A 27,631-nucleotide genomic window follows, 5' to 3' on the forward strand; every position below is an offset into this window, starting at 1 on the left:
CCCTGACATGTGGCCTTTGTGCCTCCCACCAAATATGCCCAACTGAAGGCCAAGTGGCCTTGCCCCCAGAATGGTGAAATTCCAAGCCTGGTTCCAAACAACATTAAACTTACATGGTAGTGAGTAGAGGGTACCTAAAGCCAAACCGAAGTATCTCGAGGTCTTTATGTCTGAGAGTCCAGAATGAATTTCATCAAGCCAGTACCTTTCCGGAAATGTTGCTGCTGCAGCTGGAAAGTCCGTAGGAGTCGATTGCCGAGTGTGGAGTAACACGCTCTGGAAATTCACAATTTCATCGCCGTTTTTTTTTTTTTTTTTTTTTTTAAACATAGTCCAGTATTTCTTTCAATATTGAAATGAAGTTGTATACAACAGCAAACCCTAGCTTACTAACAGGTTGGAATTTTGAAATGTCACGTGACGTGATGTCGTGCAACGACGTGATGCAATCGACTCCTACAGACTCAAAAGATGCTAGCTGCAGCAGCAACATTTACGGAAAGGTGCTGGCTTGATGAAATTCATTCTGGACTCTCTAACCGACCACATAAAGACCTCGGGATACTTTGGTTTGGCTTTAGGGACCCTCTACTCACTACCACGTAAGTGTAATGTTGTTTGGAACTGTAGAAGAGGTATAAAAATAGCGTTTTGTAGCGGCGAAATGACATGCCCTGGTCACTAACAGGCTAACGAGTTTTGACTAAAAACGGTCTCAAAACACATCCGAATGACATGATTTTGATGTCAACTCAACGTATGTACTCCCAATCATCCGTAAATTGATCTAAAGTGCATTTTACTCCGGATAATTCCTTTAAGGTGACACCCTTAAATAAACCCCTTACCTAAGGAGAAATTAAGCCTTAAGGGTCATACTTCAGGAGAAAAACGTTTTGTGTTTAGGCCTACCTCACTATGCCTCGCAGTGGCACCATGCGTGCGTATGAAAAAAGTACCGTCTGAAACACTGTCACGCGGCGCAGCGTTCCAAACGTTGTGTAATCAAATATAGACTAGGCAGGATTTTGGAAAATGTGCTTATTTAAAGTCCCGAAGGCAAATCATGTTAATTTTTGGCATACAACATTTTTAGGGGTTTTGAAGGGTGCTGAATTCAAATCTTCTGTATGCCAGGCTCAAAAATGTCCCATAATGCCCCAAAATGGAGAAATCCAATATGGCCCCCGCCGCCAGGTCAAAATCGAATTAATCACTTATCATTTGGACTGTACAAGGTAAAAACCTGAATGTAATGTGCTTTTATAGGTTTTCACATATAGGGAATTCAATGACATGCTCAGATTTAAGATCAAGACTAAATGAAATGCTTGAAATTAATGTACATGGTTAAAAATTTTGTTTGATAATGAATAATTCATGAAAAAAGAGCACCATGAAACAGGTTGATGACTTTCTGAAGCATTTACTTGAAACATGTTTAGAAGCAAGGTTGATTACCATATTTTACTATCTATTTATATTATTTATCTGTATTTTAACTATTTATTTAGTATTTGAAGAAAATGCTTGAAACTCTTAACCTAAAGGCCTATGTTTAAAACTGTTACTACTAGATTTGCCTACTAATGAAATATTGTACCTCAGCCTATTGTTTTGATGTCCAGTGTGCTATGATGACATGTTTGCCCATCCCACCCCTACCCTTACCCCTACACACCCAAATACCCATATATAACCGTGAATGAGGCTACACCCTCTGTCTATACACCGAGGAGGCGCTTGTGAATTATGTCGCTCCCCTCACATGATGCTCAGCAGTAACTATAACATAATATTATAACAATTTGTTTAGGACCATGTAATACATCTGTAATAGCATGTAAAGATTGTTATGTGAGAATTATGTATAGGCTGACTGAATAATTAATATATTATAAGAAACTTAAAAATGTTAGCTAGTTAGCCTTTGTGAATTGGAAGAAGAACTAGAGCCTTCACTCTCCGGGATGTGGCCCCCCTCTTGACAAGATGTTGGCCGCAGCATTCAAGGCCCCCGGCACATGAACTGCTCTGAGAGAGCTGAACAGGGGATGAGCCCAGAGCGACAGGTCTGTCGCCAGGCTGCAAAGACCTGGAGACCCCAAGCCCCCCCAGTCCTCACCATCACATGTTGGCCTCTTAGCCACGGTAGAAAGTGCTGGAGGGCGAGGAGAGCGGCCCTCAGCTCCAGGACATTGATGTGCTGGGATAGCCAAGGGTCCGTCCAGAGACCATTGATGCCCTGACCATCGAGAACGATGCCCCAGCCTACTGGGGATGCGTCTGTAAATACGACACAGCGACAAATCACCAGTCCCATGGCACTCCCCCTCTCGGTGTTGGCGGGCTCTCTCCACCAGTGTAGGGCCCTGTGAAGCCTGCGGGACATAGTCACCTTGGCCTGGGAGGGCCCATGGGGGCACAGGCCTAGGCTCAAAAAGCACCTCTGGACTGGGAGCATGTGAAGGAGGGCAAGGGGGACTACCTGCACCATTGCCACCATAAGGCCCAAGAGGCGAAGGCAGAGTTTCCACTCCACCTGGGCGTGCAACGTGAAGCGACAGACTGCTGTGTCGCCGGTGAGAGAGTCACGGATGCCCTCCTGGAGTCCAGGACCATGCCCAGGAAGGTGGTGACCTGGGAAGGCTGGAGCCTGCTTTTCTTGGGATTGGGGCGCAAGCCCAAGTCCTGAGTGTGCGTCAACAGCAAGGCCACGTGTAGGCGGCATTGCACTTCTGAGGTTGCACAGATGAGCCAGTCGTCTAGATAGTTTAATATCCTGAGCCCCCGCTGCCTCATGGGTGCAAGAAGCTGGCCCGGAGATTGTCAGGAACGATGGGGCGCCTGGAGGGGCCACGGCCACTAGCACGCTGGCCCCCCCAGCCAGCTTGTGGGCAGGTACCCCGCCCTTGGGATGCCTGAAGCCGCTGCCTGAGATCAGTCGGCCCCCAAGACGGATGCCCCAAGGTAGATGTTGGCTGAGGCGTGAATGCCCTAGAGCGCCTAGCGCCCCTGGCATGCCTGCCAAGAGACCCTGACACCTCTTCTGCACAGCGGCGGCTGTCACGTGCATGCTGCAACAGGGTGGTTGCCTGTGGGCCGAACATGGACCCAGGCTCCACCGGCACTCACACTTGCATCGCTATGGGCCTATGCAGCTTACCCAGCAGAGCCTCCATAGTCCTGCCATTGGCACTGAGGCAGGAGGGACCACCAAAGAGGAAGTTGGGAGAGGAGAAGAGGGCACAGAAGAGGGTCTCCAAAGCTTGATCTACTGGGAGGAGTGAGCCACAACCAATCAGCCCTTCGCCGTATGTGGTGGCTTATTTTACTTAAAGAATACAAACTCCAAAGAATTCCAAACAACGTAGATGAATACTGCAGACGATGGCTTTAATGTATTCCAGAGCATTGGTTCATGAAGCAAGCTGCATCTGACTTTCTGTACATGGTTCTTATACCCTTCCTTCTCATGTCGTCACTTGTTTTTGTTAACTCAGAATAGAACAAAGCTCCTATGTCCTCCTTACCTCTTTTGGTAATACATATGTGTCTATGTATTCATTCTATATTTCTGCAAGTGACCTCTGACCCTGCTAGAACAACCGCTGAGGCTACCCATTCTCTCTTAGGCATACATGTCCTTATACGTAAACTCCTGGCCCCTAAGCATGTGTATGCCTTAGCTATAATTACCCCTGCTGTTTCACCACATGGACCTCGGACAGTTTACAGAATATCTTTTCATACAACTACATAATAATAATAATAATAATAATAATAATATATTTTCATAAAGCTACATAACTAAATAAAGCTACCACACGTACATGTTGGAAAGCACCTTAGCCTGGCCAGACCACCTACGAAAAGTAGTTGGGGAGGAAATCGGGCGACAGACCAAGTCACTAAAGTCTGGTAGGAGAGGAATGAGCGCCACCACTGGGCGCTCAGTCATGTCTGTGTGGAACCTAGATGCAGAGGCAAGGGGCTTCTCTAGATGGGGAATATCAAGAGCCCTGGATGCCCTGCCAACGACCTCCTCAAACAGACGGGCCAGCTCGCCTCCCACAGGGCTGGCTGCACAGGGCTGTGCACAAGGTAGCTCCTCTCCCTCAGACGAGAGAACAGTCTCAACGTCCACAATGGCCTCCTCATCTTCCTTCTCCAGCTCACACGGACTGGTAGGAGGAGCAGGTTAGGGAACTGCAGGCCTTGTGCTAAGAGAAAACAGTGAGCACCCTGGCTACTCTTGCCATCTTTCTTGACGGCCCTTCGGAAACAGGAGAACACACACGTTTACCAGAGAAAAAACGACAACGGGCTTCCCTTGTGTGTATAGGCATAATAAAACAATTCATATTGGATATATTGGATTTCTCCATTTTGAGGCATTATGGGACATTTTTGAGCCTGGCATACAGAAGATTTGAATTCAGCACCCTTCAAAACCCCTAAAAATGTTGTATGCCAAAAATTAACATGATTTGCCTTCAGGGTTAATTTCTTTAAATTGACCTAGACTAATACACCGGTATGGCGGTATATTAAAAAATCATATCATAACGAAAATATACACCGGTATACAGTGTGAACCGGTATACCGCCCAGCACTACATGGATGGTGCTATAATCAATCTCTTTCCCTCCCCCCCTCTCTCTCTCCCCCTCTCTCCCTCTCAATTCAATTCAAGGTAGCTTTATTGGCATGACAAATATTTCTTTGCATTGCCAAAGCAGGACATCAAACAATACAATACAGAACATACGATAGATAAGACATTTATACAAATAAACTTGTGTGTGTGTGTGTGTGCCCCTCATGTGTTTGAGTATAGCGTTTTCTTTGTGTGGTGCTGGAAATGGTAGGTATTTCATGTGTATAGTGTGTATAGTGTCTAATCACTGTCCCTCGCTCTATGGCATTCAGTGACATATTTAGCAGCAAGAGCTGCTGTCTGTTCTTGCTGTCCTTGCTGTAAGACAGGCAGTACTACCTGTTCTCCCAGGTTTCGGAACTCCGAGATTAGGTTGGTAAATTTATCGAAGTAGGTATCTCTAATAAGTTCATATTTCTTACATTGAAGAAGAAAGTGCACCTCCATCTCAACCTCACCTGTCGTACAGTGACCAGACTCTTTGCTCTCTTGGGAACCATGACTTCCTTAGTCTGCCTTTTTCTATGGCTAGGCTGTGGTCACCGAGTCTGTATTTGGTCAGGATCTGTCTCTGCTTTATATCTCTGACAGTAGAGAGATATTCTTGTAATTCATATTTAGATTTTATGGAACGATAACATTCTCCAACCCTCTGCCTCTCTCTCTCTCTCTCTCTCTCTCTCTCTCTCACTCTCCGTCTCTCTTCCAGTTACGTCAAAAGGATATTCGCCCCATTAGGCTGGTTGGGGCGATATGGGAGATGGATTTGAGGATTTAGCCCAAATGAGGAAGGGCATTACAAGTAACATTTCCAAAGTATACACTCCCCATCTGTTCCAGCCGCACAGGGGAGAAGGGGTTCATTCTGCGTTCAGCCTAGTGCAACATGTTCACATGGCTCCAGAACATAAGTGCTCCTTTAGGAAGGACTGCAGCAGTTGCCATGCAATGAAACAGAATATATTACAGTGTATTACACATGTTCTTAGCCCAAGACACAAGTGTACATTTATACTTTTATTAACTGACTTCTGATCTAATGGTCATCATGCATGTCTGACCTGAAACTGAACCTTTTTCTAAGACTAGAAGTGAACAGAATTCTTTAATGATCAAGAGTCAATATCCATTAACATGGAATGCATTAAATTCACTTAATGTGAACTCTTTCTGCTCTCTCTCTCACACAAACACACTCACAGAAACAAAATCAATACTAATTTACTCATTGCTCTGAGGTTAGGTTATTAGGTAATGTTTCAAAATATTTCCACGCTGAGAACATGACTACCGGTAGTCAGATGCTAGACTAGAGTGGTACAATACAACAGTGCCGTCGCGTGGCAGAGACAAATACAGCAGACAGGAAATGGCTTTACGGTCTGACTGAAACACTTTATGACAGATGATGGTATTCCACTGTAAAATTGCGGATGTAGAAGACACGAAGGAAAACTATTTCATTTTCTTCAGTGCATCTAGTCAGTCCACAGTTTCAACAACAGTAGTCCTAGCCAGTAGCCTATTTTGAAATGTATTTGTTTTGCTGGAAGACTTTATTTAACACTACTGAACACCCCTTCATTTTTACTGCCCATCAATTTTAACTCTTAGTTTTCTCTTTTTCTTCCGCTATTAGCTGGATTTCCATCCAAAAATGTTTTGAAGATGTTAATGGGAAATCCTGAATGGGATCGCTTGAATTAAAAAATGAAACAAAAAGTAAATCTAACAAGACATTTATTCGATTAATTTGCATAGTAGCCTACGACAAAGGGTTGTTGAAATAAGTTTATTCGCATGCAATGGTTTGTGAGTTGTGAGTTTCCGGTTGGGTATAGTTGTGGTTCACAATTTTATGTTGGGTTTTTTTACCACACGGTTGTGCACAAACTCCTCCATGCCTTCATTAAAAGTTCGTTCGTTTTAATTCACAGAACACTGCGGACAAAATGTGTAGGTTATTAACTCGCATTTTCTTTAGCCAGACTTTCATGAAATATGCCCATGTAGTGAATGTAACACCACCAGCTAAGGTCGAACGTCATCATCCTTTCAAGGCCTTTCTGGATAGAATGACTTCCTCACCTGAGGCAGCTATAATGAGATGGTGCAGTGCCTACTGTATGTGCAGTGCCCAAGCTGATGCTGCTGCTTCTGCTTCTGCTTCTTCTAGGTCCAAGGTCCAAGTCTCATTAGTATTTTCACAAATCTTCAGCTGTCTAGCCAGCATGACTTCGCCTAAACGAAGCGAGAGCTAGGTTTAAATGTGTTGACATGTTAATTTGTTGGAATAAGCCAGACAGCTATAGACTTTCTAGCCCAAATTCAGGTTGGTGAGAAAGTTGAAGGGAGCCATGCCTATTGTGTTTTCCCCCTATGCTTCCTTGAGCCATATGTTCCCAGTCTTCAGGATGTGAACTGACATCAAGCCATTGTCAAAGTCCCAGCTACCCCCACCGGAATATATGGGACCAGAAAGCAAGAATGGTTTGCTATGCACAATTTCCTAGCCTTTCCTATAGTGATGAAAACCACAATGTAACATGTAGCGTGCCAGCACAGTCCCGGTGTTCCAGTTTAGATGGTGAGCAGATTAACTGGTGATATTTGCATAAAATCATGAATATTCAACAAGACCCTGCCTACTTCTTCAGAGCGTTTAGCTCTGCCTCCGCCTAGTGCAGGTTCACATTTTCAAGAAGTGTTTGCAAGTGAGACAATATCACGGATATCGCTGAAAAGATCACCAGTGTATTTCTAATACATGTCTGTTTAAGCATAATCCACACAAATATGACACATACTGAATGAATGGAAAAAAATAAAACTAGCGATCTAGCTGGGATTCGAACCATGCATGGACAAGAAAGTTGATCAGATAAGCTTCTACATCGTCTATACCACTACACTACGAGCCGCTGAAATTGATGCCAGATTTCTATGTAGCCTATATATTGAACTTTTAGTCAAAGTTAACACAGGTTAACATATGTGACAAATATACGCCCATGTTAACTGGTGCCATCACAATTTAACATGGGCATATGCAAGCCTCAAAACAACAAAGTAGGTTCATCTTTGCCTCACATACCAAAACCTAACTGATGTAGGCTACAATAAACTCATGTCCCCACTAACACTTTATTCCGTTTTGGGGGTTAATAATATGAAACACGTCAGTCATGTGCAAAAATTATCATAACTTAGTGTTATCTTAGTCTCGGTGAAGTTATGCAGTGAGCTGTCTAGTGATTCGAAGTGAACATATGAAACTTATTTTCTCCGAGTTAGACTTATAATTTGTTGGTCCTAATTTGACGACACAAAATGGTTATCATGGTAGCATATTTATGGATTAGACAACTTCGATGTAGCTAGAGAGTTTGATGACAGATGTTGCTGTTTAAGATTCCCACGTAGCCTAAATTAGTAAATATTTTAGCCCATTACTGCTCAGCAGCCTGTTGCAAAACATTCACGTAGCCTAGATGTTTGCTATAATGAATATCTTGATCGATTGACAAATAAGCTGTCACAAGACAACATAGGCCTACACATTCATTTAATTGAAACACCATGCTATTGTAGAGATACAAAATGACCAGTGGTGTATTTGATTAACAGGGTGGCCTATTACTGCTAGCTTGCTATTTTAGTGAGCAGTTCGAGGCCCACAAGTGATCTTCATAATTTTTGCGCACGATGTGTGTTTCTGCACAAAAAACGAACAATGTCTGATGGGGTCATGCCAGTTTGTTACGGTTTGTGATGCAAAATTACTGAGGCAAAATTCATCTGCATTATTCAAGGCATGCATTCGCTGTGTTTGCTCATGTCATAGGCCACACCAGTTAACATGGACATCAGGATAGCTAGTAAGCTAGTACACTAGTCTACTAATGACAAGCGTTGCTCTCTGTGGCGTATTGGTGATGGTGCTTGCTGCTTGGAACATTTTGCCTCAGTGAGACTCATGTTCGAAACCCAACAAAACCGTCGCTGATTTACTTTGACACATTTCCTGTTTGCACAACATTTTGTGTGGATGCTTAAGCAGACATGCATTATACATGAACTGGTGATTTCCGCGTGTTTTCGGCAAGATCTTGCTTCATATTCTGTCGCCATTGTAGGCTTGTGAAAATGTGAATCTCCAGCACTGGAAGGGCGGAGGCAGAGCAAAGTGTTGTTAACAAGTAGGCAGGGTCTTGTTGAATATTCACAATATCACAAGTTAACCTGCTCACCATCTAAACTGGAACACCGGAGTAAACTGTCATAATGCTGTGCAGCGCGTGTGTAAAATGTTGGCGTTAAAAACCATGCAAAATTAACAATGTTATACACCATGTCAGTTGTGTCCGTATTCTACGGTTGCTGGAGTCATTGGAACCAGGTTCAACCAGAGTGTGTTGGCGGCACAGCCTGGAGCGGATGTGGGATGCTGGGGCATCAGGGCCGGGTCCGGCCCGGCATTGGAGTTCATGTTATTTGAGGTGAGTCGATAAAACTCTTATCTGTTCCAAAGCAAATCTCTGATTTGTTACAATAATAAAATGTATTCCCCTCAGTACATCATCTGACTGTTTAAACATTGCTCCACTATTTGTTGTAGCTATTGAGGTGAATAAGGATCAATCTGCTCAGGTTTGTTCCATATTGTTAATCCCAGATTGGCTGGCAATGAATTACAGAGTGAGTCCTGACTGAGTCAGATGACAGGTGTTGATGTATTTTTTTTTCTTTCTTTTTTTACTTACCACAAATCTCCTCTCAAACGTCATCTCATGTATGGAAAAGCAGTCTTACAGGTCTGAATGTGACATCTAGGGTAGGGAAATGAAAGAAATAAAATAATTAAAAGTGTTTCATCCTGTTACTGCTGCCTAAAAAAACGATGAAACTATTTTCCCTATCTTTATAGCCTCCACACAGTTTTTCTATATTTAATTTAGCTTATTATTGTCAGCCCTGGTCCAAGAGTAATATGTAATACGTAAGAGTGAAATGTTCATCGGAGAAAGAAAATGGTGATCTCCCTTCAACATAATGGAAGATCCACTTTATTTCAAGCAGCCCCTTTTTTACACACATGTATCATAAACCACATTATCACATACACTAGTACTTCCCCAGCTACAGGAATGTAAGCAGAATCCTCCTGGGGATGCAAAACTGCACAAGTCTTTCTTTCTCTCTCTATTTCAAATAACTCTCAGAGCTCTCCTTTACAATTTAAAGTTTAAATACCAAACATGGGTTTTTTACACATCAATAGTCTCATCTCCATCAGATAATAACATTTCCATGTCTGGTGGTGTTCTACTGGTGCTGCTATTCAGTCACACTTTTCACTGACTAGATGGATGTTTTTCACAGATGAAATCTACACATTTAAGGCAGCTGCCCTCTGCCAGTGAACCATTTGCCTTTGAAATCCTACCCATGAAAGCTTCCAAATGCTGCATTTGAGACCATTCAGAACTCATTACTATAACGCTACTTAGAGTCCGTGGTGTCTACCGTCCCAGACAGACCCAGCCCCCTCCACACTCGTGATGAGTTCTCTACTGTCTCCCTGGGCCCAGTTTTTAGGATAACATAGTCCTGCTCACGCAGTCCCTGCTGGAATGCTTTATCTCCATTTGTTCCTGTCCTGATTTGATGCTTTAAGGGTCTGGAGAATCAGGAACAACCTGTTTATCAACATTTCACCACAAAGTTATAACCTACTGACAATAAAAAGCCATGTTTGGCATTCCGTTTCCCTGGCTGACAGTACATCTGTGTTTCATATATGATAATGCCCTGGTGATTACACCATCAAGCCCTCAGCTTTTTTTTTTGGTGATGATATATACTGCATGTTGCTGAAATATATGGTTTGTATCCCTAGGTGGATGTTATCATCACCTTCTGAATTGGGGTAGGAACAAAACACTTCTTGGGATGAAACTTTGTCAAAGCAAACTGGTTCAGGTCGTGAAAGGTTGAATGATGTAACTGCTTCTATAGGTGAAAGAGCACCCATAATGATTTTGATTGCTGAAGTTATTTTGTTCCATTTTTATTTTCTGGGCTGGATTTTCTATGATTTGTACTTGCCAAATCGATTTCAATCTCAATTGGATCTCCAGAATGTCCTACACTAGCTTTAAACTCCTTTTGCCTTTTCCTTCCTCAGATGAAACGCCCCAAAGACAACAGTGCTTATAAAACAACCAAGAGAGAGAGAGAGAGACAAAGAGAGAAAGGAAGGCAGTCTGGGATTGTACAGACATAACGGGGACAGATAAGGACAAACTCTGAGTGTCTGTGTCACGGCCCTGTTTCAAGATGGGTGTGTATGGAAGCCTCGTCACCAGCTCATTTCTGCTCTTCTTAATTATGGAAGCAGGTAAGTGAAGTGTAAGGACCTGTGTTTCAGTAAGCCTAGTCAGAAAATCAACAGAACAGAAGGGTGAGTGGAGAGAGATTGCAGACCTCCACCATTGAGTAAATGTGAAAGTGAAAGTGAGTTTGTTAGTAAAAGTGAAACTAAAATTGAAACTTTTGGATTGACCTGTTTATGGAAAAAAAAAAACGTTGATTTTCAAGAAACTTTGTGGAAAGGAAAGGAAACATTTCTATTTGTAAGAATCCAAACATTTTGGACCACGTCCAAATCAAGGTGTGAATTCACAAATTCAAAAGCCTCTTAATAGCCTGCCCTCCACCAATGTTCTACTCTTATGAGGACATTGTTATGTTTATGTTCCTATAGTGTGTTTTTGTAGAAGGAAAGTCATGCTCTTTTTTTGTAATTAATACTTTCTATGATTCTGTTCCTACTTTGACTTCTTGCAGGAGGTTTCTAATTACCTCACTGTTTTTTCGTTTTCTTGATTTTTGGCTCTCGGACAGAAATGTTCCACTAGGAATGTTCTGATGAATTGCTTGCATATTTTACAGGGGCAGAAACCTGCAACGGGCCTTTCATTGATCCTCCTCATCTGATCGTTCAATATGGAGATCCAGCAGAGGCAGTCTGCAGTGCCCTCGACCCAACAGTCAACCTCCTGGGATGGGAAACCCCTGTGGGCGCGAAGATGAGGAATGGCAAGGGGTACCTGGTCTAGCAAGTATCAAGTCTGACTGACTGGAGCCTTGGCAGTGAAATAAAGTGTTTCACAAATTCTGATGCAGGAGAACAGTGTGTGAGCGACCTTAACATCACAATATACAGTGAGTTAAAGTTATGGGGCCTGTCTTTTAATTCAAATTAGTATTTGCCACCCATATATGTGTAGTATTTAACTATTTTTTCTGCCTTGTCTGGGGTGGAACATTTTATATGACACCCTTGATTATCTACATGGTATTAGGCATATTTGATCTACGTAATCAGGTAATAACGTTCGCAGCGGCCATTTTGTTGATATAGAAAATGCATAGGTAGGTCTATTTAATGCAGCTGTCAATTGACAAGCGTGACAGCGCCGGTACTATCGCTGTAGGCTATTTATTTATTTGTACAAAATGTTACGTGATGGTAGGCCTATGTTGTGCAATAGGCTACAGGCCGTTCTAACAACAGCAATACAGGCCGTTCTAACAACAGAGCCCTAGTGTCACCCACTGTCAGAAACACACAGTCAACTTTTTTTCCAGCTGTCTACTGTTATTTTCCCGTAAAATATCCCATATTTTATTACTCTCATTACATATAGCCCCATCAAACTTGTCCGTCTGTACTGTTGTCCTTTTGCTACCCCCTGCCCTTCCAGCGAAAAGATGTTTTTAAAGCATCGTTTTGCTTGCCTGAACTGAAGGCGACCTTAAGGTGATCAGAACAGTGTGGGAGAGAGCATTTGACGCCAAACTTTAAGCAAAGTTTACACCTAGCTTCACATCTCGTTTAGTTAGTGCAGTAGTTTTGTAGTACGAATTCCTGCTCTCACCAGAGGGATTGCAACAGAAAGACGAATGTTGAAATTTCCCTGTATTTTGGGTGAGTAAACCGGAAAATCTCCCTTATTTTCAATGCTCAATGTTGACAGCTACAGTATGGTCAGAAAACGAGTAGAAAATGACAGGAGTTGAGTCAGTGCAGGAGAGACTTGTGGCTAGATAGGATAAACAGGCTTAACTTACAGCCAACTCCTCACATCCATCGCCATTATTATATTTGTATTTGGCTATGAATACTATACTATATACTATATCAGCTGCGCTGAGGAGCTTAAGGATGTCTTCACAGACATCTTTAACACTTCCCTGAAGCAAGCCACCGTCCCATCATGTTTCAAAGCTGCTACCATCATACCTGTGCCGAAGAAAACTGCTCCATCCTGCTTCAATGACTTCCGCCCCGTGGCACTGACACCCATCATCATGAAGTGCTTTGAGCGGCTTGTCATGTCACACATCAAATCCATTCTCCCCCCCACCCTGGACCCCTTCCAGTTTGCATACCGAGCCAAACGGTCCACAGAGGATGCAATCTGCTCTGCCCTCCACCCAGCCCTCACCCACCTGGAAAAAAGAGACTCATATGTGAGATTGCTGTTTATAGACTTCAGTTCTGCATTCAACACCATAATACCACAACAACTCATCTGCAAACTTGACAAACTGGAACTCAGTACCTACCTCTGCAACTGGCTACTGGACTTCCTCTTTCAGAGGCCTCAAGTAGTACGTGTTGGCAACAATATCTCAAGCAGCATCACACTGAGCACGGGGGCCCCTCAAGGCTGCGTGCTCAGTCCGCTGCTCTTCACCCTGCTGACGCATGACTGCACTGCAACCTACAGCAACAACCACATAGTGAAATTTGCTGATGACACAACTCTGGTGGGTCTCATCACCAATGGCGACGAGACTCAATACAGGTTGGAGGTCGACCTTCTGACCACGTGGTGCAGGAACAACAACCTCCTGCTGAACGTCAGCAAGACCAAGGAGATTGTTGTTGACTTCTGGAGAGGTCACACCCAACACCTGCCACTGACCATCGACGGTGCTGTGGCGGAGAGAGTGAGCAGCACCAAATTCCTGGGGGTGCACATCAGTGAAGACCTCTCCTGGACCACCAACACTGCATCACTGGCGAAGAAAGCTCAGCGCCGCCTGTACTTCCTGCGGAAACTCAGGCGAGCAAGTGCTCCACCAGCCATCATGACCACATTCTACCGAGGCACCATTGAGAGCATCCTCTCCAGCTGTATCGCTGTGTGGGGCGGAAGCTGCACTGAATACAACAGGAAAGCCCTGCAGCGCATAGTGAACACAGCTGGAAGGATTATTGGTGCTTCACTCCCCTCCCTGAAGGACATTTACACCTCCCACCTCACCCGCAAGGCGACCACAATTGTAAGTGATGCAAGTCACCCCGCTCACAATTTGTTTGATCAACTGCCCTCTGGGAAGAGGTACAGAAGCCTGCGCTCCCGCACCACCAGACTCACCAACAGCTTCATACACCAGGCTGTTAGGATGCTGAACTCTCTCCCCCCTCAGCTACATAACATCCTGGACTTTGGACCCACAATGGCTGCCTTGCACTACTCCACTTGCACTACTCCACTTGTACACTTGCACACTTTGCAACTTGTTGTCCTGAAAACACTTCTGAACACACTTCTGCTGCTCTTACATAACTTGCACCACTATGCCACTTGCATACTTAGGTCAAACAGAACTACCTCAGCCATTTATTGGCCTGATTTTTGCACTATTATATTGACTGTCTACTGTATGCACAATTGCACAATTTCAACTCAAATTTTGCTGCTCTTATTTTCTTCATTGTATGTGCCTTCTTATTTTTACTTTTTATATTGTTTACTTGAATGTTATGTTTGTCTGTGGACCTAATTGGTAAAATATGTCTTGGGATAGTAGGAAACGTAATTTCGATCTCTTTGTATGTCTTGACATGTGAAGAAATTGACAATAAAGCAGACTTTGATGAAGTTAAATACGTTTTAGACAGTACAAACAGCAGACAGCTGCCCCTATGCAATATGCGGAGACATCAGCAGTAGCCTGATGTAGTCGCCTACCGTAGATTACCTTTGGACATATTGCATTTAGCATTGCTAGGTAGGCAATGTTAGCCAAAGTTTTACAGTAGCCAAGGCTAATATATTTATTGATGGTGCGCCCTTAGCTCGTCGGCTATGCACGGCAAGTGGCAAATAGTAGGAACAAACTCAGCGGAGAAAGATATCAATAGAGAAACAGAGATCTATGCGAAAAATCGCCAGAATTCTCCTTTAAGGGGTTGTAAGATAGCTGCACCATATGGTTATTAGAAATCTTCAGCTGCACAACAGTAATTTGAGTGTCACGTGTGTGTGTGTGTGTGTGTGTGTCTGTGTGTTTCTCACCAGAGCCTCCTGCCAGAGTGTCCATTCATGTTGTAAATGATGTTGGTGAGTTTGTTGGGCTCCATATGACCATCTCAGCGTGACATGGTTTAAAGATAAGCAGCAGCTCTCAAATGCCCTCATCAGTAACACCACATTCTGTGGAGATAGAAGTGAAAATGTGACGGTGACACAAACACTAGAGCTCACTGCTAGCAGAGAGGACCATGGAGCCCAGTACAGATGTGAGGCCGAGCTCCAGCTCATCCGGTGAAGAGCTCAGCGCCCCTTTGGATTTCTGTGCTTTGTAAGTCTATCTTTCTCAGTGATGTTTTTATCAACGTAAAAGGATGTATCCAAAGAGCATAAAAAAAAAAGGTTTGGTTCCTGTTGGTTGTCAGTTGAGGCCATGGGTCATGCCCCCCCCTTTTTCTAAAAAAATTGTGATGGAAGTTGCGGTGTTTTTAGCTGTTTCTTGCGGCGAAATTGCAGGAGGAAGTGAAAATTGCAAAAATAGTTGCGATTTTTTTTGTTTTAATTTAGGGCAATTAAGGTTAGTAAGACCAAAATCACACTGATCATCTTGATGCTTATTAAAAAGGATAAGTAAAGGTAAACAGTAAGGATTACAGAAAATTAAAGTAGGCCTATTTTATTTGTGTAAATGCTTTGACTGGGGTAATTCACAAAGCAGTATAACCTTTCGTAGAACAGTCCAAAAAAGATTTCTTACATACGGTTCCTTTAAGTTCATATCTTTTTAATAATTCATAGTCTGTGGCCTGCATAATTACTAATAGCCAAGTAAGTATCTAGTAATTTCATATTAATTTAAACTATTTGACTACACTTCTCTGTAATGTCATTACATTGGTGGCGTACGTCTAATTGACTGCCTGACTCTTTAAGGACGTGAGAGTAGCCTAATTACATTTCTGAGTGGATTAGAAGGCTTCCATCTCACTGTGTTCGGCTACGACTGTAAATCACTGTTTGCATAGTGCATTACTATGTGGATGCAACTGGGAATGTCTTCTATGTCATTAGTTAAAATAAATGTTAAAAAAAAACAACTCGAATGAAATCATTCTTGGATAGAAGAGGTAAATGTCTTGCAATTGTATTAATTTCTATGATTTTGGTAGCACTACTCAAACTAAGCCCACAAGCTAGCAAACATGACATAAGTTAAAAGGACATCTCCAGGTAAACGTTTGATGGGTTGCATAGCCTACTCAAATGTCAGTAAACCAAGTAGGCCTTAATTAATTAACTTAATTTCATAGCCTAGGTTGGTTAGCAACACCAGGTTGAGATATGCAAGTAAGCAGATCATTAACGTTAGCCTTCTATTTATTGTCATCAAAACTGCAGAGGATAGGCTAGAGGGACTGTTGTAGTAGGTGAAATTTCACGGGGAAACTACGATGATTGGTCAAATTTGCGAAAAAGTTGCGGTGTTTGGACAAAATTGCGAGGTCGCCCAGAATTCGCGTGGATTTGCTGAATTTGTGTTAATTGTTGCGAGCAAAATCGCATTCCTGGAGGTAGGCTACTGAATAGGATGGGTGATTGCACAAATCCAAAACGATAGACCATTTGGAGAAACGAATGTCCAAGATTGAATTTCTGTACAAATAAGGGGAATTAGTGTGAAGGGAACAAAGTGCTATGACCATCCGGATGACCTAAAGAGGGCTGTAACCTCTTGGAAGTAGCTGTGATCGTGATTTCTAATTTTCACGACTTTTCATAGATCTGTTTATAGAAGGTTTTTTTTAAAGATTTTTTAAAAGGTCTGCAGCGCCACAGAGTGGACATTTCGTTTTATTGTTTCAATTTCATATGTCATTGTTATCATATTATCATGGGTATTTTCTCAGTTTATCAACATTCTCTTCATGAATGAAATTATGACGTAATGGCGTCGTAGCTAGGTGGCCAAGCTATTACGTCACAATGGACTTGTGAGTATAAATTGCCATACCTGATTGACAGTACACACAAACTTCTATAATCATTGGTGAACACATGCTTTTAAATGCACAGGAGATATTTGGTCAGATTTCAAAGCCAAAGACTGAATGATCTTTGATCTTGTTAAACACTTTTCCCAAAGCAACTCTTCACAGAGAAAAAAGGTAAGTCCTTATGAAAAAAAAATCCTTACTGAAGTAGCAGTTAGGTACGCTAATTTGAATATGTCCTGATTCCATGTGCCCTACAGGCCTACATTAATTCTTTCTGTGGAATTCCTGCTTTTTAGGCCTTCTGCAATATGAATAACGGTAGGCCACCTACTGGCAGACCGACTGGAGGTAGGCTCTTGCCCCGGCGAGAGAGAAGATCCTCCATCCCTGAGATGAAGGTCTTAAGTGACAAAAAGTTCAGTCACAGGGTAGTGATGCAAGAATCTGCTGGGCGCTCACATGTGGCTGGCCTGGAAGAGCCCACCAGGTACCCCCTGTTGCCAACGCACAGACGGCCTGGACCAATGCTGACCAATGCTGTTCCACGGAAGACCAATGCAGCTGTCCACTGCTGCAAACTGCCCCCACTTCCCCATACCCTCAACTTTCTCAGCCCTGAATATCCTGCGACTTACGCTGATGAGAACATCAAGATGGTGTCTGCTGTTACAAACAACTACAATATGGTTGCTTCTGATGGACATCCCCAAAAGGTGTTTCCCCTTCTTGTGGAAGAATCCAACATGGCAGCATCCTCTCTGAAGAACATCAAGAAGAAAGATGTCCCTCCGGTAAAAGGGTCCCAGAAGGCGGTCCAGCAGTCCACCACTGAGCTAAATAACAATGACAAGAAAGCTGATGCAGCTGTCCACTGCTGCAAGCTGCCCCTGCTTAACAACGATATCGAACACGTTTCTGATGGACATCTCCAAATACTGTCTCCCCTGCTTGTGGAAGAATCCATTAAGACAGCCTCCACGGTGAGCAGCAGGGAGGTGACTCCTCTGAAAGACCTCAAGAAGAAAGATGTCCCTCTGGTAAAAGGGTCTCAAAAGGCAGTCGAGCAGTCCATTGAGCTGATTAACAACGAGAAGGAAGCTCAGACCAATAAGACTCCATTCCCACCTGCCTCAAGCCAGGATGTCGGCACCAGGAAGCCCCAGCCTCCCTCCAAACTGCCGGTTAGAAAAACAATTGGTCAACGCACACTGAAGAAGAAAATGGCTGAAGTTGCCGCCAATGCACTACAGGTTCTAAATACAGAGGTCATTGCTGATGTCTCTGCTGATGGCAAGACTCCAGATGCAAAGATTGCTGAGGATCTTGGCATTGTGGCTACTTGTGAGAAGAAGAAAGACCTCAAGAAGAAAGATGTCCCTCAGGTAAAAGAGTCCCAGAAGGCAGTCGAGCCGTCCACTGAGCTGATTAACAACGAGAAGGAAGCTCAGACCAAAAAGACTGTATTCCCACCTGCCTCAAAGCAGGATGTCGGCACCAGGAAGCCCCAGCCTCCCTCCAAAATACCGGTTAGAAAGACCTTTGGTCAACACACACTGACCAAGAAAATGGTTGAAGCGGCTACGTGCAGTTTTGGTGACTCGGTGGCTACCAGGATGGTACCCAGAGCCACATCCCGCAGCAAGCCGGAGGATATCTGGGAGCGCAGAAGGGCAGGAAAGCACAGCGAGAGGCCCCTTCTCCTGCAACGCAGTAGGTTCAAGGCAAAGCTGCCGGGCAGCAGGCGGGTGTCCCAGTCCCCCACTCTGCTGCTCATCACAGAGGTGGACGAGTGCTCGCCCTCAAACTCTAAGGCCTCATCACCTGCCGAAACAGAGAGTAGCCCTTCTGCCACCATTCAGCCACGCCCTCCAGCTGGACCCCGCCCACCAAGACGGCCAAATAACAGGCTGACCCAACCGAGGAGCCAGAGCACGTTTGGATTTAGAGCGTATGAGGACGAGACTGAGGAGGATGAACAGGACAGGCAGATGCTGGAGGCAATGCTCTCACCATGGTTTAGGAGCAAGAGCCGTGGATCTTGAAAGGATCAGCCACATATTCTCAGTGCATTTACAATAAAGTGTTTAACACACACCCAAAAACATATTACAAGCTGTTGTGATCTGGTTTAAGAGCAAGAGTCGTGGCTTTTGAAGGGATCAGCGGCATATTCTCAGGGCGTTTGCAATAAAGTGACACACAACCAACTTACTTGTTATGGTCTGATTATTTACAAAGTGTATATATACACATTTTACACATACAGTATAAAAAAATCTGATTCGTATCAAAGGATCTGTCTGTCATGACAACAGACAACAAGGTAGTAATCACAAATGACCAGAGACTTTATACAGCTGAATTCATACTAAGGTCAGTGGTTTGGCTTTGTGATTACAAGTAATCATGATGACATACAGTAGATTATCTTTTCTTTTTACTTTGTGCCATCATAACCAGTGTTATAAAACTAACACCACTATTTGTAGCTGTGGAAGATAAAAAGCTCTAATACAGTCTGTGTTGGGAGTAATGTAGTACATGTAATGGAAATAGTTATTTAGAATATAAAATATGAGTAACTTTAGGTACAGCTCCAATTTAAATGTAGCCGTGCTAACACCAACACTCAGTTGAGATTGAGAATGGGTCGGGGGAGCCCTGGTTCACTTCCGATTTCCAAGGGGCATAACTAACACACATTAGTTAAAATTGAAAGCAGATGTATTCTTTACCAAATGGACCCTTGTTGCCTTGCATTTTCATCTGATATATAATATGGTGATATGCAGAATTCTTTTTTCTTTTTAATTTATATAATTTTATCTAAAGGTAATGCTGATTTGTGATGTTTGGGCTTCTGCACTTGTTCCTCTGTCACAGTGTAACAATGTGGTACTATGTGTAGTGTTGGGGTGGCGAACATTTCCTGTTTGTATTGTTATGCTTTGCCTCTGATGACTGGGATCAGCCTGTTATCTGTGTTTTGGCAGGTGATGAGGCCCTAGAGTTTGCCCTATCATGTTAAGCGGTGCTTGCAACATAATGTGAAACTAAAATCTAAGATAATAGACAATTATGATTAAAGACAAACAAACACACAAAATGCACCACATATACAAAACCTCCGGAGTAGTCTACAAATCTGTCGTTGCATAACAAATCAATGAACGTGCTGGTAGGCGTTTGACATGACATTTGATGGATACGGCGGTTGATAGGAAGGGAGGTTTTTGGCATCACTCCCACGCTATAGATAAGTGCCAAAAAATGCATTACAATATGGCTGCCGAGTGGAGGGACTTAGGACGAATTAGGACTATGTAATGTGTGGGTAGGACAGTGGTTCTCAAACCTTTTCACTTTTGAGGTGGGGAATTTTCAAGCCCCACTTGATCCCATCAAACTGGCAAAATGGTAACGTTAAAATATTTTCCTGGAACCAGTACGTTGACTATTGACTACATTGTGTTACTATAAAACATCAAAATTTAAACAATTACAATTTTAATGGACTGTTTTAATTATTTTTTGTGTATGGTTTTACCGGTAGACGGGCCTGTTGCTCCCACCAGTTCGTCCCTCTGTATTTTGCCGTCACCGTCATCGAGGGAAAACCAGGCATTATCGAAGGGGAACTCATACACCTCTTTATTTCCTATGTCATCTATCACCACCTAAACACACACAAACAAAACAAAACTGATACAAAATGTTCTTTTTACATGGTTATAGCTATGGTTAGGCTATAGTATATGGAGGCCAAGCAGCGAAGCTGCATTCTTTTTTAAAGACCAGTCATTTCATGGATTCAGGATATGCATCCTGATAAAGTTCCCTTGGCCTTTGGAATTAAAATAGCCCCACATCATCACATACCCTTCACCATATCTCACAGTTGGCATGGAGTAAGCATCTCTCAATGGAGGGAGGTTTGTTCAGGCTTTGTATAATAAGTATTGTATAATAAGTATTTATTCATGTCTCAAGAACTATCAAAATACCTCATTATCAGGGTCAATAAGTGAGAATAGTCCATGTTCAATATGATATTTAGGCTTCTCTTAAAAGTGATGCGTGAGTGAGCAGAATTCAATACAATTTCTCCATTGACAATTGGGGTATAAGCAATAAAAACGTAACTGCACATGGTAGACTTAAAACCAGCTATGGCTGTACTAAGCGATTGTATATGCTCATATAGACAGCAAAAGTTCATGGGGCACTAACCTTGTTTTGAGATAAATGTCTTTTATTCGCGATGTCTTGGGATAAGTACTTCATTACCCACAATCCTGAACAATCCCACAGTGATGCCTCTGATTGGTGGAAAGGCCGTCATGGTCATAGTTTGAAACTTTCTCAGCTAAAATTATTGACAAAGATGGCGGAGTCTTTTACTGCCTATGGCAAAAATCTTAATGTGAATGAAAACTTTCTAGACGAACATTTGTACTTGTATCAACAAAGATTGTGGTTTATATATCACACAAACACTTAACACTTAACTTTTCAGGTAGCCGATAGGCTAATCATTAGCCTTTCAGACATTAGAATGTCATTATAATGCTGCTAACATTAGCCTGCCCTACATGTTGCAACAACACAGGTATGAAATATATTATGTTTTAGTGACCTTGTTGTTTCTATGAACATGAATTGTTGTTTATAGGAAACATCAACTTAGTCGAGGCATAAAAAGCCCTGTATATCCTCATTAAGTACTTAAAGTTTTGAACTAGCTAGCTAGCTGATAGCACAAGCTGGATGCTACCACCGGCTAGCAGCTAGACACTGCAGTAAAATGGTCCTAGCAAACAGTCCATTCCCCCGTGAATATTTCACTGTTTCAAGGATGAAATCCAAAGGGGTGAAAACCACTTTAAATCGGGTCACATTATTGACTGTTGTGTGTCCGAGGGTTAGCTTGTGGGATTTGTAAGGGCCAGCATGAGGGACAAGACCTACAAATTTGTGTGGTGAGTTTTGCAGGGAGGTTGGTAATGCTAGTTAACATTAGCTAGGCTACTGTAGCCTTCATACTGTACGAGTCATATCATCAATCATTAACCTAGAAATACTTCTTCGTACATTTAATGAACATTTTGTGTAATAATTCACAGCAAGTTAATAAACTGAATATGGTGGCCCAAGAGCAGACCATGCACCGGTCCATGCATCAGGATGGCAGTCAGATACAAAGCACTGCACAATATTCCTAAAATTAACGTTAACCGCCAGCCGCAGGCGGTTCATATGGGCAGGTAGGGCAACGCCCTACTAAAAAAATCATCCACCCAAAAAAGTAGTTCCTCCTCAATAAATAATTGTTGCATGTGAATTCATACTTATATAAATGCATTTTTACTATTTCTGATCCTTGAAAGTTTGAGTTTTAAAAGATATTCTTAGTTTGATTCGCCGTGCTGTATTGGGACAGGACAGCTCAACGACCGCATTCGTCTTTAGATTTATGGTATTACCAGAGAATGTCTAATAAGGGGAGAACTTTCACTCTCGGAACTCTTCCGGTGTGGTACTGCATCTAGGGGCGCTCGCGGGCGAGTCCAGAATGAATGGAGGTCTGTGGAGCTGTACCCCTCAAAATCCACTTTTCTCGGGATATATTTTTTTTCAAGTAATTTGAATATTGTATTCGAAAGGGGAGGCAAAGACAATACACTTGGTTGAGTATTATATTTTTTAAAGTCATTAAATTGTTCTAAAAAATCCAGCCTTTCAAACGTGTCAATGTCATTCATTAGCATGATCATAGCATAGCATAGCATCAATGCTAGCGTGTTATGGGCAACAACGACCCAACCTGTAAGAAAACGAAAGGACATGACTCCCGAATTATTTCTCTTTTGATTGATAATCCATATCCATTTTGCGAAAAATAAAATAAAATCTGAGGGTTTCAGTTGTTAAATAGGTGAAAACAATAAATTTAGCCATGTAGCTCCATATGACCCCATGTATTTTGGACTCGCCCACGATCGCCATCTAGGTGAACTCTGGTGAACTGCAGCCAAATTCAGTTTATATGGGATTAATGGAGAGTGGGGAGGCCCTCCGTAGAGGGGCTTTGGTCATGTCAACCCATTCCATAACCACTCATTTAATGTATAGCGCCACCTAGTTAAAAACAAAAAAGTAAAAATGAGGTGTTGTAATCGCAGGTATGTTTTGTGTTTGTGATGGGCTGTGCCTAGGTTGATGGTTGGTTGGCCAAGGTTTTTTATGGTTATGGTTCAGTCCACATCAACGGGACGGACCAACCTAGCCAACCTTGACCATGCCTGGGCTGGTTAAGAGTATTTTGGGTATTGGATATTTCAATGTGGTAATATGGTGGCAGCATGGAGGGGAGTGTCTCCAGGACGCTGGTTTCACTGTTAAGCCTTCATGAGGTGTCGTGGGCCTAACTTAACGAAACATCGGTGAATGAGGGTGCCCACTTGATAACCCCAATGACATGCCGCATACTATATAGGCTACTGCTGTTGGATGGGCCATTTGTATTGTGCTTGTGACCATTTGTTGGCGGATTTGTGGGTAGTGTGCTTTTTAAAGTTAAACTTGAGCAGGGGCTTCTGAATGTGTTTTTACCTTGGATTTTGGCACAAGGGATTTTAACATCTAATCCTGTGTATTAATGTAACCTAACATGGTCAAAACTGCACGAAGTGTAGGATCATTATGACACCCTCTGAATGCACGCCAAGTTTCATGGAATTCCGTTCATGGGGGGGGCCACACAATAAATTAATTTATGTTACTGTACACCAACTGGCCTATAGGTGGCCGGACACAGTTTTCTGTGAATATCTCGAGAACCGTAGGGCCTAGGAGGACCACCTTTTTTTGTATGTTGGTCTTAAAGGGCCATGTCAACCCATCCCATTGCCACTTATTTCATGTATAGTGCCACCTAGTTAAAAATTAAAAAGCAAAAAATTAGGTGTTTTAATCACAATATCTCTGGCTGACATGGTCAAAACTGCACAAAATTGAAAGTGTAGGATCATTATGACACCCTCCGAATGCATGCCAAGTTTCGTGGACTTTCGTTCATGGGAGACCATCCAATAAATTAATTTATGTGTACATTTAGTGACCGTACACCAACAGAGTTTTCTGTGAATATCTTGAGAACCGTAGGGCCTAGGATTACCAATTTTTTGCCTATGTTTGCCTCCAGGGGTCATGTTAACCCATTCCATATGCACACATGTGCATAAACAGATACACACGCACACACATACATTCACAGTAATCATACGTATGATAAATATGTCACACGAAGTGCCTAAATTAATTAATTACCACTGTTGGAGAAATGGAAGAGCCAGAACAAAATCCCTTTCCACAAATTTTATTACTATTACAAAAAAAGAAATTAAAAATGCCCGGCAAAAACATATAATAAAAAAAAAACACTAGTTATTTCTCTCGTACAGTAATAATAAATGCCCCCAACTAGACAGATAACCCACGGAGCCACACCAAAAGTTCAGTCAGCTTTGTCCATAAAAAGCAAGCAGCAGCAGTTCAAAGGGCTAAAGATTGCACGAGAGTCAATATAGTCCGGATCTGCAACAAAGCTTTCCTATCTATTGTCTTTGAACCAGCGGGAGCGCGTAAACCAGGGAGAGAGAGTCCACCCAACGCCAACCCAGCCGCCTAGCTGAGCGTCAGATGAAGCCGGTCATTAATAGGCAACCGCTCCCACAAGCCGACTTCAATTCCTCAGGAGGTGGTCCACTGGTGTGCGTTGAGCCGGCTCCGCAGCAGCGTGCGTCTCTGGCAGGGGAGGCTTCCACTATGGCAGAAAACAGCCCTTGATCAGTGGCATACCAACAGCTGACACACGCGCAAGCAATAGTGTTAAGGCAGGCAAGGGTTTGTACTCAACTTGGGTTGGTGCGTTAATTGACTCCGCCAACCACTTCGGTCCAGCCCTTCTCGATCTCCGGCCAACCGCCTCGGTTTCGTTGTCGTTGCTGGAGTCGGTGCCTTCCACCCGCACCTAGCTGCCGTGCTGCCTCCTCTGCCGGTCTCCCCGCTTCGCCGCACCTCCGCACCTATTTGTTAATTCAGTCAATCAGTTGTTTCAGCGCTGCGTCGCTCATTAGAGGGGAGAGTCAGCTGGCGATAATAATCAGCTGATGGTGGTAATCAGCTGGCTGCACGCAACTGTAGACCCACAACTTAAAAAGTTCAGTGTCCCATTAATTATAATAGTCACAGCAAATCATGTGAAAACACAGAAAACACAGAAAAGGAATATCCACTGCAAACAAAAGCACACCATATAAATAAGATGAAAACACAGCACACAATTGGGGTCGACAGTCACATAAAACACAGCTGAGGGGAGCTTGCTTTTGACACATACTCACACAGTAGACATATGTACTGTACGCATGCATGCACATGCACGCACACACACACACACACACACACACACCCACACACACATAAACATAAACATGTACACGCACACATGCACACAATTCAAGAATTTCTCAGAATTATGAACGGGCAAGATGGGGGTGGGGTTGTATAAAATGTATTTTACATGTGAAATCTATGAACTAATCATGTTTTGGTACTTGTTGTCTAGCAGATACCAGTGAGAATTGAGTGTGGATAATGCAATTTAGTGAGACAGTTAGAATCATATAGGCCTTTCAGCGTGATTTCTTTTTGTGGAAAAAATGTGCTGGACTGGGCGGCAGTCATATTTTGTACCGCTCTGCGGTACATCTAGTTTTATGTGTTTTCTCCAAATTCATCTTGGGGATTTCTGCAGTATTGCTGTTTTGCCTGCTGCTTAATGTGATAGATAGCCAATTGCCTGTAGTTGATTTATTTTATTGGTCGTGTGTTGGGCTAAAATAAACAAAAAACTACTGACCACTCTTCCAGACATACTGCTGATGCGTACTGTAGGTCAACACAGTTCCATTGCTGATGCCCAAAACAGTTCAAGTTCTCTTTCACTGCTCTATAGAATACACAACTCGCCATCAACCCATAGCCCTGTTGTGCAAGGTGAAGTCAGTGGGTAAAAATGATCAAATTTGGTGCAGCATTGAGCCAGCTAAAACTAACATAACTTACATTAACTTGCCTTCATACAGTAGGTTGGCTTTAGCTGCCAGTCCGCTATTCGGTGTGTACTAAATTTCCTTGTTCTTTTTGCATCTGACAGCACTCTTTGATCTCAATCAACAGGGCTATTGGTTGAAAATGACTGGAGTTTTTCTTTAAGTTCTCTGACATGGCTTTAATCCTACTGTACTCTGTTTTGGCTTATGGATCAACAGTATGTCTGTAAGGAGTATGTGCTGAAAAGTACACCCTGCCTACAGTGAAGCATGGTAGAGTTTCAGTGCTGTTCTTGGACTGTTTCCCTACTTTTGGTACGAAAAGCTTGCAGTGTGTGAAGGGAAAGGTGGACTCATTTTTTGGTCACAGTTTTGTTCATTAGTAGCAACACATGATTATTTTTGGTCACCCTTTACTGTTTTCAGTTAATTCAGTCACCTGAACTTAAATGTAGAGTAACAACTCCAAAGACTTGCAAACAACTTCCTTTTGCATATGTCTTCACAGGACACTGTGACAGAGGGAGATGGGGCCATCACATCGGTGACTATTGGTGTGCTCACCTCCCAATCCGAGCATGGCTGACTGAATGAATCTCAGGGTATTTGACATGCATTTGGGAAGGTGTAAAGCGTATGTGAGGCCAAACAGAAGGCAAACAGCCAGGGGCAAGTCTGGAATATTGTCCATCACAATAATTCCCTCAAGAATAATTGCATGGGACCTGGGCTGGAATTGAAACAACATGACCTCGGAAATGATGTTTGCCGTCAATCTCTCCAAGAATGGCAAAACCCTCCCACCAAAGTTGCTGAGCCTGAAAAATGCCCTACTGAGATAGAAGCGCTCTTGTGCGAGCCCACGAGCTCTTGTTTTTTTTATGTTAAAGGTGACCTAAGTTCTTCAGTTTTATAACATGGTTGGGTCTTTTGGCCACTATACTGCCAGTAGGCAAGGATTATGCAGTGTGTTTCTTTTGCCCACTATACTGCCAGTAGGCAAGGATTATGCAGTGTGTTTCTTTTGGACTTTTCTGGTTCTGCTGATCCCAGGTTCAGTTTTATAAAGCATTTTAACATGTCTACTTGCTGATCCCAGGTTCAGTGGTATTAAACATTTTGATATGTCTACTGCTTCAGGCATCAGGACACATTTACACAGCACAATATGTGTGGAAGCTAACACACTAGAAAACCGCCATCAGTCGCTTCAGTGGTGTTAATGTACCCCTCCCCCCCCCCCCCCCTCTCTCTCCTCCTCTCTCTCCTCCTCCCCCCTCTCTCTCTCTCCTCCTCCCCTTCCTCTCTCTCTCTCCTCCCTCTCTCACTCTCTCCCCCCTCCTCTCTCTCTCTCCTCCTCCCCCTCCTCTCTCTCTCTCTCTCTCTCTCTCCTCCTCCCCCTCCTCTCTCTCTCTCTCTCTCTCCCCCTCCTCCCCCCACCTCTCTCTCCTCCTCTCTCTCTCTCTTTCTCTTTACTGCCAGTAGGCAAGGATTATGCAATTTTTTTTATTATTGTTATTATTTTGAAA

At 43.0% G+C, this 27,631-nt stretch overlaps 1 protein-coding gene across 8 annotated transcripts; it reads left to right on the top strand.

The window, feature by feature from the left end:
* Nucleotides 1-572: 572 nt before the first annotated feature.
* LOC121694423 lies at nt 573-27,390 on the top strand. Of its 8 annotated transcripts, none has more exons than XM_042074591.1 (6): nt 573-602; nt 9,020-9,160; nt 10,849-11,061; nt 11,616-11,888; nt 15,041-15,323; nt 17,283-19,268. In XM_042074591.1, exon 6 carries the CDS (start codon nt 17,295-17,297, stop codon nt 19,026-19,028), a length of 1,734 nt encoding a protein of 577 aa, XP_041930525.1. In that variant the 5' UTR covers nt 573-602; nt 9,020-9,160; nt 10,849-11,061; nt 11,616-11,888; nt 15,041-15,323; nt 17,283-17,294; the 3' UTR covers nt 19,029-19,268. The 8 variants fall into 8 exon arrangements, 7 of the variants coding, with proteins under 7 accessions (XP_041930525.1, XP_041930527.1, XP_041930526.1 ...); XM_042074593.1 differs by having other exon boundaries at nt 586-602; nt 9,048-9,160; XM_042074592.1 differs by lacking the exon at nt 573-602 and adding an exon at nt 10,561-10,679 and having other exon boundaries at nt 8,734-9,160.
* Nucleotides 27,391-27,631: the final 241 nt, after the last annotated feature.

This window comes from Alosa sapidissima, chromosome 20, assembly GCF_018492685.1.
Source record: "Alosa sapidissima isolate fAloSap1 chromosome 20, fAloSap1.pri, whole genome shotgun sequence".
NCBI classification, from domain to species: Eukaryota; Metazoa; Chordata; class Actinopteri; order Clupeiformes; family Clupeidae; genus Alosa; species Alosa sapidissima.

Coding starts and splice junctions, on each gene's coding strand:
- LOC121694423 (XM_042074587.1), top strand. CDS start 17,101: ATGATCTTTGATCTTGTTAAACACTTTTCCCAAAGCAACTCTTCACAG. Junction 17,158..17,282: donor ACTCTTCACAGAGAAAAAAG/GTAAGTCCTTAT, acceptor CCTGCTTTTTAG/GCCTTCTGCAATATGAATAA.